The 13,134-nt window shown below is 37.0% G+C and overlaps 1 protein-coding gene across 1 annotated transcript in view; it reads right to left on the reverse strand.

Moving 5' to 3' along the window:
• PCCA (propionyl-CoA carboxylase subunit alpha) overlaps positions 1-13,134 on the reverse strand; it is a 274,019-nt gene that overhangs the window by 134,673 nt on the left and 126,212 nt on the right. Inside the window, exon 17 of the mRNA XM_015631135.3 lies at positions 4,946-5,056. Coding sequence (XP_015486621.1) covers positions 4,946-5,056 — 111 coding nt within the window. The remainder of the gene's footprint in view (positions 1-4,945; positions 5,057-13,134) is intronic.

Below are 13,134 nucleotides of genomic sequence, written 5' to 3' on the forward strand. Positions count from 1 at the left end.
AGATCTACACCAATGTTATACCATTCCTAGGTTCTGTTTTAACTCAAGTTTTTCCTGGTGGATTTGAAGTTAACCATTACAGATGGCAAATATACCAAGTAGGCTGAGACAGAAAGAGTCTAACTTTAAATTAAAGAGTTTAACTTCTTGTGAAGTTGAGCACAGCTTTGTTCCATACATACAGTCATGGTAAAAGGAAAATACTGCATAAGCAATCTCAAACCATTCAGACTAGCGAAGAAGTCTGTCTCAGAGAACTCATGGCCACTTCTAAGATGGATGCTATAGTATACAAAAAGGAAGCCTCTGCTGTTGTGAATTATAAAGGAAATCAGGACTGACCAAGAAGTGGGTTTTTGGCCTCATCTACCAGAAACAAGAAAGTAAACTATTAAATTAACTTTTATAATCCAGTAGCTTTATAAAGTTAAAACTAGTATTAGACTCCAATGCAGAGAAAATTTATGAAATTAGTAGCAAGCATCTTCCAATGGTGTCAGACAGGGGAAGTTGCATTCCTCCTTCTGACTAATAGCAAAAACCTTCAGACTTAAACTTAAAAGTCGTATCTGCAGTCCCAATTCACATTAAAAAGCACATTCACTTAGAATCATGGAATGACTGAGGTTGAAGGGACTTTGAAAGGTCCTTAGTTTATTCAGTGTGTCCCCTCTCCCCACCAAGCAATCTCAACATCAAATTCAGAATATGTTGCTTAGATGTTTGTGCAGTGACACCTTTAAAATCTCCAATATATGACCCCTGACTCTTGCTGTGCAGCTATGGATCTCACTGAAGAGTCTGGCTTCATATGCTTGTGAACCCCCAACGAGGCCCTAAAAGGCTGCCCTTAGGTCCACCCCAAGCTTTCTTGCTTCCAGGTAAACAAGACTAGTTCTCCCAGCTTCTCCCTACAGGTCATATGTTCCAATCCCAGCACCACCCTTGAGGCTCTTCACTAGATTTACTCACATGAATTTCCGTCTTTCTTACATGCATGATGGGGTTAAAACTGGACACAGTATCCCAGAGATGGCTTAGTAAGTGTTAAGCACAATAATCATTTCATCCAACCCACATAATTATGATAAACACAACATATCTAAAAGTCTTCATCTCAGACAGTCTCTGGAGCCAATATGCAATTTCAGAAGAGATGTACTTCCTCTTGATTCCTTTATGTATTAGAAATATAAAGGACTGTCCATCAGAATCTGTGTTCTTCCTCTCCATTCAAATGATGTAAACATTCTAGAAGAGGCAAAGTAAATGATTAAATGATTCCTTTCCTTTTTTTTTTTTCCTCATGTATTTTGGGATGACTTCTGGGATAGTCTCTCAGAAAATGCCCCGTCTTTCATTGGCACAAGATGCGTCTCCCAAAGAGAGCGACTGATTTAAGACATCCTTTAATAACCAGGAAGAGTGGAATATCAAGAAAAATAAAATCTCAATATTTAAAAAGAAAACTAGGAAAACAAACTGTGTAACAGACTGAACCTCAATGACTAATCCCATGAACAGGGTACTAACCTAAAGTTAGTACTTTGTCTTTTGTCCAAGACTCCTCTTGGATCCTTGCGAAAATAGATTTTTCTGTGCCTATAAAATAGGGATAATGCACAGTAAATTTCCTTCTCATCAGACTAGAAAGTACAGAGCCTTCCCAGGTTGTTTGGAAGCTGCAGAAGAACAGTGCATCTGACTCCTGCATGCTTTACAGACACTTTTATTCCGTAAGCGAAGTGCTTGGAGGCCACTCTAAATAAAACGGGTGTATTTGTACCACCTGACCTAATCAGTGTTCCTGCACCCACCCTCAGATCCACACGCCTCCCAAAACATTCATAGGTGCTCAGAGTAACAACCCACTCCAGCTCACCTACTGCCAGCCAGCATTCCAGCCAGACATCCCACATCACATGGACAAAATAGGCACAACAGCAGCTCCTTTCCCACACTAATGAACAAGGTTCATTAACTACACTGCACAAGGTTACTTTCAGCACAGTTATTATTTTAAAATAACTTGTACTAAAAAACCTTCTTCTGGTACTGAATGTTTACTTAAAGATGGGAAGGAAGAATTTAACTATGAAAATTACTAAACATGCCCATTTTACATGTAATTTGGAGAGAACATCGCATAGGTTAATGGAAAAGTAGCCAAGATACATCTAATAATTAATTTTTTCTTAACTTAAAGGTTTGCTAATAAAGAATTATAATGGAACTCATAAAAATGAGATTGTAAAACAAAGCATCTCTTTTCTTACTTTTAAGACTCAATATTTATACTTGAAGCAAAATGCACATACTAAATGGGCCAGTACTTCATGCAGTCACAGAGAGAACACAGCTGTGATTCATTACTTATCATCAGTGGAGATCACTACAATTGTAGTGGCAATTGTGCAGGTTACAAAAGAAACAAATGGATTGTGCTTGAGCATTAATAGTACACACACCTCTATTGAAATGTTTCTATTTCTTAAGTTTTCCAAATCTAAGACACTTCTGGTATGGATTCCTATTGTTAACAACAGCACATATTTTTACATATTTCCAGATGTATGTTTGCTATACATTGCTCCAAATTTTGAGATTGCCACAGCTCTTTTTTCACAGCTATTCATCTTCTATAAACAATAGTTAGATATATGAAGCCAGTTAATTTTCAAATGCTCCTAGCAACGTTTACCCTGGGTATTTATATTAAAAAAGTTAAAGTGATTAAAGAAATTACATATAAGTTAATTTTTGTCTTTGCTTCTCTTGCTGAGCTTCTACCTGTCATCTACCTACCATCCTTGCTTGCCTTCAACAGTTTCCATTTGAGTCCTCGGATTTGTAGAAATATTTTTCAATGGGTGCTTAAAAAAAACTATCCTCAAATTCAAGTCATCAATTTTTTTTAAGCATGAAGGATTTGATCCAGTGTAAAACATCATTAAAAAGGGCTCTTGGTTTCTTTGGTAAGCTTTTAATCAGTCTCCATGAGTAACTATTCTTGATCCGAAGTACAATGCCACAATATGTTTCTTTATTTATAATTAAGAAGGCTAATGTGTGCATGTGTTTGATACATGGAAGGAGATGAGCAAGATTTTTCATACAGCAGGAACAAAGTCTAGGAATTTCATGTGTGCCAGTCGTTAGTTCCTATTATGAAGCGTCCCAATGTCTGTTCTGGTGTCTTCTGGTGTCCAGAGCAAAAGCATATTTGTAAGAATTGGTTAACACAATACTGCTGTTTGGTTTATGTTTTTATTATTCCCAGTTATGTGCCAGGTGCAGCTGCCTTCTCACAATATGGTATTGGGAATCTAACATCTTTCTTCCTTTCCTTTTTCCTCCACTCCTTTCTCCCCATTCCCAGCCTGCCACTCACTTTGCACATCTACTCAAGTTCACCAGATTCTTTCACAAGCTAAGTCAACCCAGGAACTTACAGAAAAAACTAGCCTAACGAAAGAAGCAACAGTAAAAAAATTGCAGCTTTCATGGTGGCTTAGAGATCTGGATCTACTCAGGAAAATTACTGAATAATCCCAGAGATTCTGTATTTAAGTGTCAGGGAAGGAAGAGACAACAACTGCAGCAGCACCAAGCCTTCAAGAGCAGATGATCAGAGTACCCTGGAATCTCTGCTGGATGAAAGCCAGCTCAGTTACCCAAAGATTAGCTAAGTATCCCCTAGCAAAAACAACAAAAAACATTTTCAACTTGAAGCATCACAAGCCCACTGCCACTCAAGGTGGCTAACACCTGTTCCTGTGGGCTCAGTCAGGAGCCAGGAACAAGCAGGATGCATTAATCCCACATGTAGAACTGCATCACACACAGAGTTGTCAATTACATCATGATATCAAGTAGTTCTGGTGCAAAGAATAGTCATCCACACACTCACACACTGAGTCCTGAGGTAAGAAAAATCTGTTCTGCTCCTTAATGAGACTAGAATTTGGCAAGGTGCCAGTCATGTCCAGTGACTGCCAATCTGGCAGTGCTGCCTCCAAAGTGGGATGAGGATTCTGCCACATTGGATTAATGATGAATGGGGGAAAAGCAATCTCCACAGGATTCATAAAGGACCCATGAATGATGAACTATAAATACTGCCTTTTTTTTTTAATAAGAAAGATGTTATGCCTGATGAATGCCAGCTGAGGTGAGAGACCTGTATGGAAGAACTGAGTCTCTGGCCACACAGGTTAAGAAAGCATCTACAACAGATTGGCTAAGAGAGAAGACAACCTTTTAAAACCTGATCCTTGTGAAGGGAAGCCAATCTGTTTTCTTACATTTTTCTAGCAACTGGTGGTAAACATTTTTGCAATTGAGTAGTTTGAGATGTTGTAAAGAAATAATTGCATTTGTGTTTATGTTAATCTAGTGATGAGTTAAAAAATTCAAAATTATGCCCATTACTATGTGTAATGAGTATTAAGACCAGGGTACCGAAATACTCCGATAAAATGTCAGATCCTCCAGACAAAGCTACAGTGAAAGCAAAGGGTGCCAAAAGGCAATCCTAAAGGTGCTAAAACTACTAAATGAAGAAGCAACAGTGCTGAGTAAAAAGAAATCTTATCTGACTATAGTTAACAGTAGAAGTACTGTCTCTAGTGAGCATGACAGCATTGCAGACTTAGACTGATGTTTATTTTACATATTTCGTATCACCCAGAAATGGTTTTACTTGACTTTAGATGTATTTCATAGATACCATTTTATCACTAGAAGTATGTATTTTTCCTTCTTGAAAATAAAAAATGTTAAGTATTTTAACTTAATGCATTATTTAAAAATTCTATCTGTGTGTATGCACAGATATATTTGAAGAAAAAGTAAAGACTGGGGAGCATATCAGTCTAAAAATATAAAGGAGCAATAATCAAAACTACAGCGTCCAAGTAAAGAAGCATTTCCAAATGGAACAAACCTTTAAAACCATCAGGATAGACTTCAGGAAGGAATTTAGTGCTAATGTCTCCTTGAACAAAGCGTGGATGGACGATCACTTCTCGCAGTAAAGAAATATTGTGAGCCACACCTGAAAACAAAAAACCAAATCAATACAAAATCAGGTAATATTAATCTCAAATTACAGTAGGAAAGGACTTTTAAAAATATGAACTCATATCTTTCTGGACTAAATACTCGTTCACAACTTAGATACCATAGTACTAATGTAATCAATGCAGATTTACCAGTTTTGTTTCACTCCTGCCTCAAAACCCTTTTAAACACTCAGCTTAATTATAAAGTAAACGATCTAAATTTTCCCTTCATCAAACCTAATTCAAACAACTAGTTGACTTAAGGACAGCAAACAACCAAGAGACTACTGGTTCAGTTCTAGAAGACGTAGGCAAGACCAGAGCCATCTCCTTGAAATGACAAATTAGTCATGACAGTAAATAGTAGCTCAATTCCACTGACCCCTGAATAGAAGATATGCACCATGTCACAACCCAATAACAGTAATGAAATACAGTAAAGACTTTTACCACTTCATATATAATTTTAAAACATTTTTATAATTTTTAATGCATAATAGACTCCTGTATAACTTCAAAAACAAAGAAATGTACTGCTTCCTCCACATGTAATTTTATCCAAACCTGCCTGGTCAATTCTTTTATTGAATACCCTGGTTCCCCTTTAGTACCACTCTGTGACTCTGTTAGGCATATAGCCTAACAAAAATTATTTACTTAATTTTAAAATTACTTATCACAGAACCTTTAGAGACATCTTTATCCTTTAATTTCTTAGAATATTGTGCAACTTCTTGCGTTTCTTAATCTCTTTCTCATTCCACTTCTCAGCCCATCTCCTCCATCCCCTAAGTGGTTTTGTTTTAATAACTTCTGTGTAACTAAGTTAGTGACTTAATGCTGAACTGCACTTTGCCAGAAGTAATTGCAGTTTAGCACTGAATATGATGGTCACTAGAAGTCATTTCATTGAAATATTAAATACAAGAAAATCCTTATAGGAGGTGGGAGAAGAAAGGTGGTGCAAAAAAAAAATGCAGTTCAGGCGCATTACAGGTGTTGATTTATTCCAGGTATGGATAAATGAGAACCTCCTTTAGGAAAGCTGTTATCCAACCTCACCTGTGCACATTCTCACCCCTCTGGAAACACACAGTAATCACATTCTTTCGTCACTGTCAGAGGAAGAAGTAACTCCAAATCACATTGCATTTGCCATATCACATGAACTTTGGCTTTAGCTGCACACCATTGAGTATAAAATGCTGAACACATCACAAAACAGTTTATGGCAAAAGTTTGTGCATCTGTATCTCTCGCAAAGCATAAAATTCTGTACTCCACATATGTTTACTCACAAGTTATTAAGATTGTGATGATATGATCACAATTAGAGACAACACAACTCAATTATTTGCACTTTTTCTCCAATAGCTCTAGTTTAAAATAATATTGAAAAACAATTAATTGCAAACTCAGGTATTTCAGCTGTAAATTAGGTTATTTAGTTTTTTTCCTTTGTTGAGATCTCACCAAAGTAAAGACACTAGCATTACAGAGCACGCAAATTGCTGAGGCTACAGGAGAGTCTTTTACACTCCTTTTTCTTTTGTGTTTTTCCAGTTTAGAAGCAGGAACAACATCCTTGTTATTTTATATGCAGACCACTTCAAACACTTCCAAAGTTTTCCACCCCTATTAGTCCCACACTAGCTGGTGTGAATTTTCAAGCTCTCTGTGTGGCCGTCACTGAAACCACTTTAAACGCATCGAGTCAGACTCAGCCTCATTGAATCATGAAGTCACAGCTTTAAAGACTCATTCATGAACCATTAAATAGCAAATGACACAAGCACTTCAATGCTGACATGACAGAAATTTGTCCATTTGATTAAAAGAAGATCCTTGCTGCCTGTGACCTAAATAACCATTCACAGACCCTGATTTCAAACACTGAAGGAAAGTCACACTGCATCTCCACTAAACAAAAGAATTAAAGATCTTACCCTAAATGGCCATTACTTGGAAATAAATAATATCTGTCTTTGGCTGCTACAAATTCCCCCCCAAAAACCTCCAGTCTGAATATCAAGTTGAAACGTCCCAGAGACTTCATCTATTACAGCATCAAGACAAGGAAGAGTTCTTCAGTGCTGCCCAATTTTGAATCCAGGATTTAAACATGCTACAATTTGTAACCAGATCATCTCACATTTTTCTTTCCTAAACTGTTATAAGATCCTTGGTGAGGTGATGGCTGATGACAGAGCTTGGTGTGTCAACTGACTGCTCCGAAAGACCTAAAATCAAAAAAATATTATGAGTATTCTTAATTATTTCTACCTCATGTGCATCTGAAAAATATGAGGCTTCTGCGCTGTTTTAAGCTCCAAAATTCCTTTATTAAGCTCAACAGAGCAGACAAGTCTAAGTGTTTGGAAAGCAATATAAAATGCATTTTATATACATGAATTAAAAATGTGATAAAAAAGTTTCCCTTAAAAGTATCATGAAAGGCTATCTTTATCAGTCCCTGTGATCATTATGTGAGCAATGACTGCATGGTTCATCTTCTCAAGACTGAGTTGATACTTTTAGTGATGTACCAAATCATATGGCTTTAAAAAAAACTTGCCAGTGTAATCCTTCAGAAGTCTAGAAGTTTTAGATTTGCAATTTAGTGTGACCTCTGTCAAAGTTCATAAGGTCTCCATCTGTGTGTGAATAACTACTAGGCTACAGAAATATGGACCCCTAGAGCAGCTTGCTCCTGACTACCTGCTGCTTCCAAAACACTGGCTAGACATTAGCCTCACACTCTCACAGGATCAAACAGAGGCTAACAGGCAGTGCTTATTTCATGCAAAGTTAGACACTAAACTGAAGTATATTGTATTTATGTTGCAGTGGTTTTCAGAGATTTTTTCTTTTTCTTGACCAGATTTTGAGACTGCCAGGAAGAAAATCACATTTGTTAGCCTGACAAGCCATGACATTTTCAACAAACAAGCAAAATCCTAAACTACATCAATTTATTTCTCCTCCAGAAAACAAAATTTCACTTCAGCATCACGATTTTTACATTGTTAAGGCTGATGCAGAACTGCAGTCACAGTTATACTCTTCTTTTCTCTAAGTCAAAATATAATCAAATATAATAATCGCTGTTCTTTGTACCTCTATTTTTTCATTTTACGTGGCCATGGTTTTCATACAATATTACATCAGTGGAAGCTCAATTTAAGATATGCTTCTCACACTATTTTCCAGAACATATTTGTAAAAGAAAGCAGACTAGCATTTGAATTATGGACAGCTAATGAAATTTTTAAAAACTACATATTCAAATGCTTTATATAGAACATATATTGCTGAGGTTCCATTAATTTTCCAGTTAAATTGTCATTATTGCCTGATGAACACAGGAACACACTAAAATAATCACACTGTTCACCACAGCTTATTAGCAACCCTCTGTTTGAAGAAGCCCTTGTTAAAAAAAAATTAAATTATCTTCAGAAGAAATTGCTCCCCAAACTGCCTGTCTCTGTCTTGCCTCCTTCCCTTCTTCATTCTCTGCTTTAAAAACTCTGCTAAGGATGCCAGACTTTTCATTAACATACATACTATAGTCTAACTCCTAACCCGTCCTCACAAGAAAACCCAAAGACAACAACAAAACACATTTTATAAAATACAATTTTATAACAGGTTTGTGAAGAGGCTATCACACCACATTTTTATTCACTAAAAATCAGAACTTGGAATGCCAAGGCATAAAATCATAGGCAATGTTTTCACTATAAATATTTACTGACACTAAACATATTCAGTGTTGATTAGCCTTTTTACAGTATTAAGCTTCTGTCATCTTGATGCCTGCAAACACAAATCTGCATTTATCCATGTAAACTTAATTGGAGTCCTACATGCCCCTCTGTAGATAAGCAGTTGAATAGACTTAACTTGCTGATAATTTCAAATGGCACTAAAATAACTTTATCTGCACACTCAGTGACTGCAAAGCCAACATGTGAAGTACAGGACTAGTGTTTTCTCTTTTTAACAAGCCAGCAAAGCTAAACTATCACCCAACAATTTAAATGCCAAATAAGAATAAACATGATGAAGCTTAGGAGGTATCTCAGTTATTTCTCTAAGCAAAATATAAAAAATATTAACTAAGCTCTGCACTGAGGATTATGAAACACTGATTATGCTACTCTTCATTTAAAACAAGAACATTATCAGATTTGCACAGACAATGAAAACACCACTTCCAACACATGAACTTCTCAAGTCTGTGATTACTACCCAGCAAGCCTCCATGTTAGTAATTCTAAAAGTTTTCATAATATTCCCTAAAACCCTCAGCATTCAACTGTTTAACTGTCTTTCAAAGCTTGTGTTTTGCTACAACTCACTTCAGAAATGGCTATCTGCATACAAAATCCCATCCCAAAAGCAAGAAAAGGGAGTTTTTAGCTTTAATTTTAATACACAAACATCCACGTAAAATTCTCACATGGGATCAGTACACCACTGACCCCTCAGAAGTGAACATGCATTCCAATTAAAAAAACTAGTCTTTCAGATATGAAAGCCTGGAGCTCACTAACTCACACACCAGGATAAAGGAGGAAAGAAAAGGAGGTAAAAGGAGATAATATGTTAATATCGTACTGTAAAACCATAAGTCCAAACTCAAACTAAATTTAGTAACTGCATATGGTTCTGAACTTCTTAGTAAGAGTAAGAGGTCCATTATCTATGGTGTCAGCAAACACATATGAATGCTTGAATCAGTAATCAGAAGCAGAAGCTAAGCATGTTTTGTCAAGAAAAATGAAAGAAAATAGATGAACATTCTACCATCATCCTCTCCTCAGATATCCTTTTACTCTAAAGATGGGGAATACAACACTAGGACAACTTCCTATCTAGGGAAATAACAGCACTTGTTTTTTCAATGCCTTATCAACTGGAGACGTTATATTTCTTGTTTTTCACTCCCCCAATTCTTTCTCCTTAAAAAGAGTGAGAGAAAAAAACCATACAAACAAAAAACTCATCTGGCAAAAAAAAAAAGTACCTTACTTTAATTTCCTCTTCTGCAGCAATAACACTGCCTTCCTCTTTTACATGATCAGCCTGTACCTTCAACTGCCCTTCCCTCTTTTTTCTCCACAGGACACTGGTAATCTGTAACCCTTCCTAAACTACATCCCACAACATTTCACTGAGAAATTGGCATTCCCACTCCCTCCCTTGTGACTGGCTTAAGGAAAGGAGAGAACAGGAGCAGTAGCTGAGCTGCAAGCTGATGCTACTAAGCATTCTGAAATGGTCCCTTCTAGTAATTTTGAACTAAGTTTGTTTCCTTCCCTTCTCCATTTTTGGTTTCCACATCAATATACTTGGGAATCTGCAAGGAGTGAGAACACAAATACTCTTGCAGAACTACCCATCTGTTACACCTCCACAATGCAAAAGTTGTATGATCTGTTAAAGCATTTTTTAAAAGCACAACCAAAAAAACAAAAGCTCATTTCATTTAAGGACAGACACTATACACTGTTTTGCAGGGAAGTAGGCTTCTTACACACAAAGGCTGTTTTGCTCACAATACCAGTGAAAGCATTTCCAGGGGATCAGGATACAGGAGAGTCTAAAACTTCTATGTATACTGCCATTGAGAAGTATCTTTTAAGTTAAAATTAAACTACTCAGTCATTTATGATATTTAGATCTAAATAAAGGTTTACTGTGAAAAGCTTTGTACTTGAAATTAATTTATTTGAAATATATGATACAATACTAAAATCAAAGTTGGATGTTTTTCCTTGTGCTCTAGGATGATCCTGCTTGAGCAGAGAGGTTGGACCACACGATTCACTGTGATCACTTCCAACCTTACTTATTCTGTGACTCTTGGAAAGCCAAGGCCTTCTCACAACACTAAGTACAGCTCTCCTTTTTCCTCCTAATTAACGTGTTTATAGTTGTAAAAGCTCAAGACAACAGTTTCTGCTGCCACTGTTCTGACAGCTCTTCACTCAGAGATTTAACCTCTACATATCTCTTCCCCTCAAACTTTCACCACAGTTATTTAACACTTTTCTGCTTTCTGTATGCTCCTTCACTTCATGCTGGAAAAGTCCCCCAGGCCCAGCTGGCGACCTCCTTATTTCCTCCTCATTTCTACTCCTTGCTCTATCTGCTGCTTACTCTTTTCCTCATAGGCTTCTTTTTCCACTCTTCTTCCTCCCAAATGGTCTAATACATTGCTCTCTCGACAGAGAAAGCAGGATCTTAACAGAGAACGGTTGACTTTATACAAAGACTTAAACTTCATGTTATTGATTTACTTTGGAATGCTCAGGGAAGATAAAAAGCAAACAGGTCAAAAGAAAGATTACAGGAATCTGCACTCAAGGATATGAGCTATCTGACCAATCAGACCTCTAGTAAATTGATAATGTATTCTACTTTACGCATAAATATAACCATTTCTTTTATTTACATATATAAAAACAACTTTCATACACAAACCTTCCAGAACTTCATCCTAGGATTTATATGTCTTCAAATGAACGGATTATCCAGCACCAGAAATGACAAAAACATATAAACTTAAGAAAAACTGAGAAGGAAAGCACACCAGGTTTACACACCCAGGGGATACACTGAAAGACATTCTTTTAACACACTATTTCTGTTGTTCAAATTACCCACACCCCACCCCCCAAAAAAACTAAACAAAACAAAAAGTTTCGGAAAAAAGTACCATAGGAGACAGAGATGAACTACTAACAACTGTGTGTGCTCAAAGGAAATAAATCATGCCTCACCCCACTGAACAACAGTGTCTAGGCTTGAGTGGAATCTTGAACTTTTCGCTATTCACAAATTCTCCAGTAACCACCGCACAAAACAAGAAGTATCTCTTCTTGAGACAAATCTGGGTTGGACCCTTAACTTTAATCAACCCTGAACTATACTGCAAGACTCAGATAAAAATGTTACCTAATTAGACCCTTTGTCACTCCAGAGTCTCAGCTGAGATTCTGAATTCAGATCAGTTCTCAGTGGAGGAGTCAACTCCTGTCAGAATAATTTAGACTGCAAAGAACCTCAAGAGATCATTTAATCTAATCCACAACTCAAAGAACCACTATCCTAGACTTTCATCTGCTCCCATTAACAGCAATGGACATGTTACACAGGAAGAAATATGGAGATCACATTCCCATGATCACACTGACTTTATCTTGACTCAATTTGGAGTCAGTCATACTGTAAACATCTACCAATGAACAGACTGTAGCATTTCCTTTTTCACTTTTTGGCTGTTGTCATCAGTCAAACTGCATTTTCAGAGCACAGCATTGTTGCAAACACTCCAATTTGCTTTATTCAACATTTTTAATGAAGATACTGCTATTACAGGCACTATATGATGCAGCCTTGGCTGTTTAAGGTATTACTTCTTCAAATTTTGCTTGTCTGCTTTCTTTGCAAATATTAGATTGCTTTTAAAATTTAATTGTTTTAATTTCCTTCATGATCCCATCAGGCAGATTTAACTGGAAAGGACAGCTAAACCATGAATTGAAGGCCAGGTAGTACCCAGTCCAAGAAAACAAGACAATAAAGACTTGTCTGGGGACTTGTTCCCTGTCAATGGAATGGAGCTAAAAAGGAATGGGGTAACTTGTGAATATCCCAAAGACACAGCAGTAGAAACTGAATGTTTTTTCACGCAGCCAATAGACAAGGAGCAGCAGCATAAGTCCTTGCCCTTCACACTGCCAACAAGCCTCAAACCCAGTCTAGATGAGTAACATCCTGAAGGGTCACTGTGCTACTTCAGTCCTGGATTCTCTGTCGGGACCACCATGAATGGCATTGTATGGTGGCATTTGCTCCAAGAAGACATTTGTCTTCTAGGAACTGGATAAAAACCACTGATTTAACACAGGTCAACAAGCAACCAGCAAAATAGTAGTGACTAAAATTCCTTACCAACTTTTGTCTGCTTTGAACTACTGACACAGAAGTGATGGGCAAGACTCCATCCTCCATTAGCAGTCCCTAAGCTACATATTAGATGGTCCTTGACCTGTTACCC

The sequence above is a fragment of the Parus major genome, chromosome 1 (genome assembly GCF_001522545.3).
Source record: "Parus major isolate Abel chromosome 1, Parus_major1.1, whole genome shotgun sequence".
NCBI classification, from domain to species: domain Eukaryota; kingdom Metazoa; phylum Chordata; class Aves; order Passeriformes; family Paridae; genus Parus; species Parus major.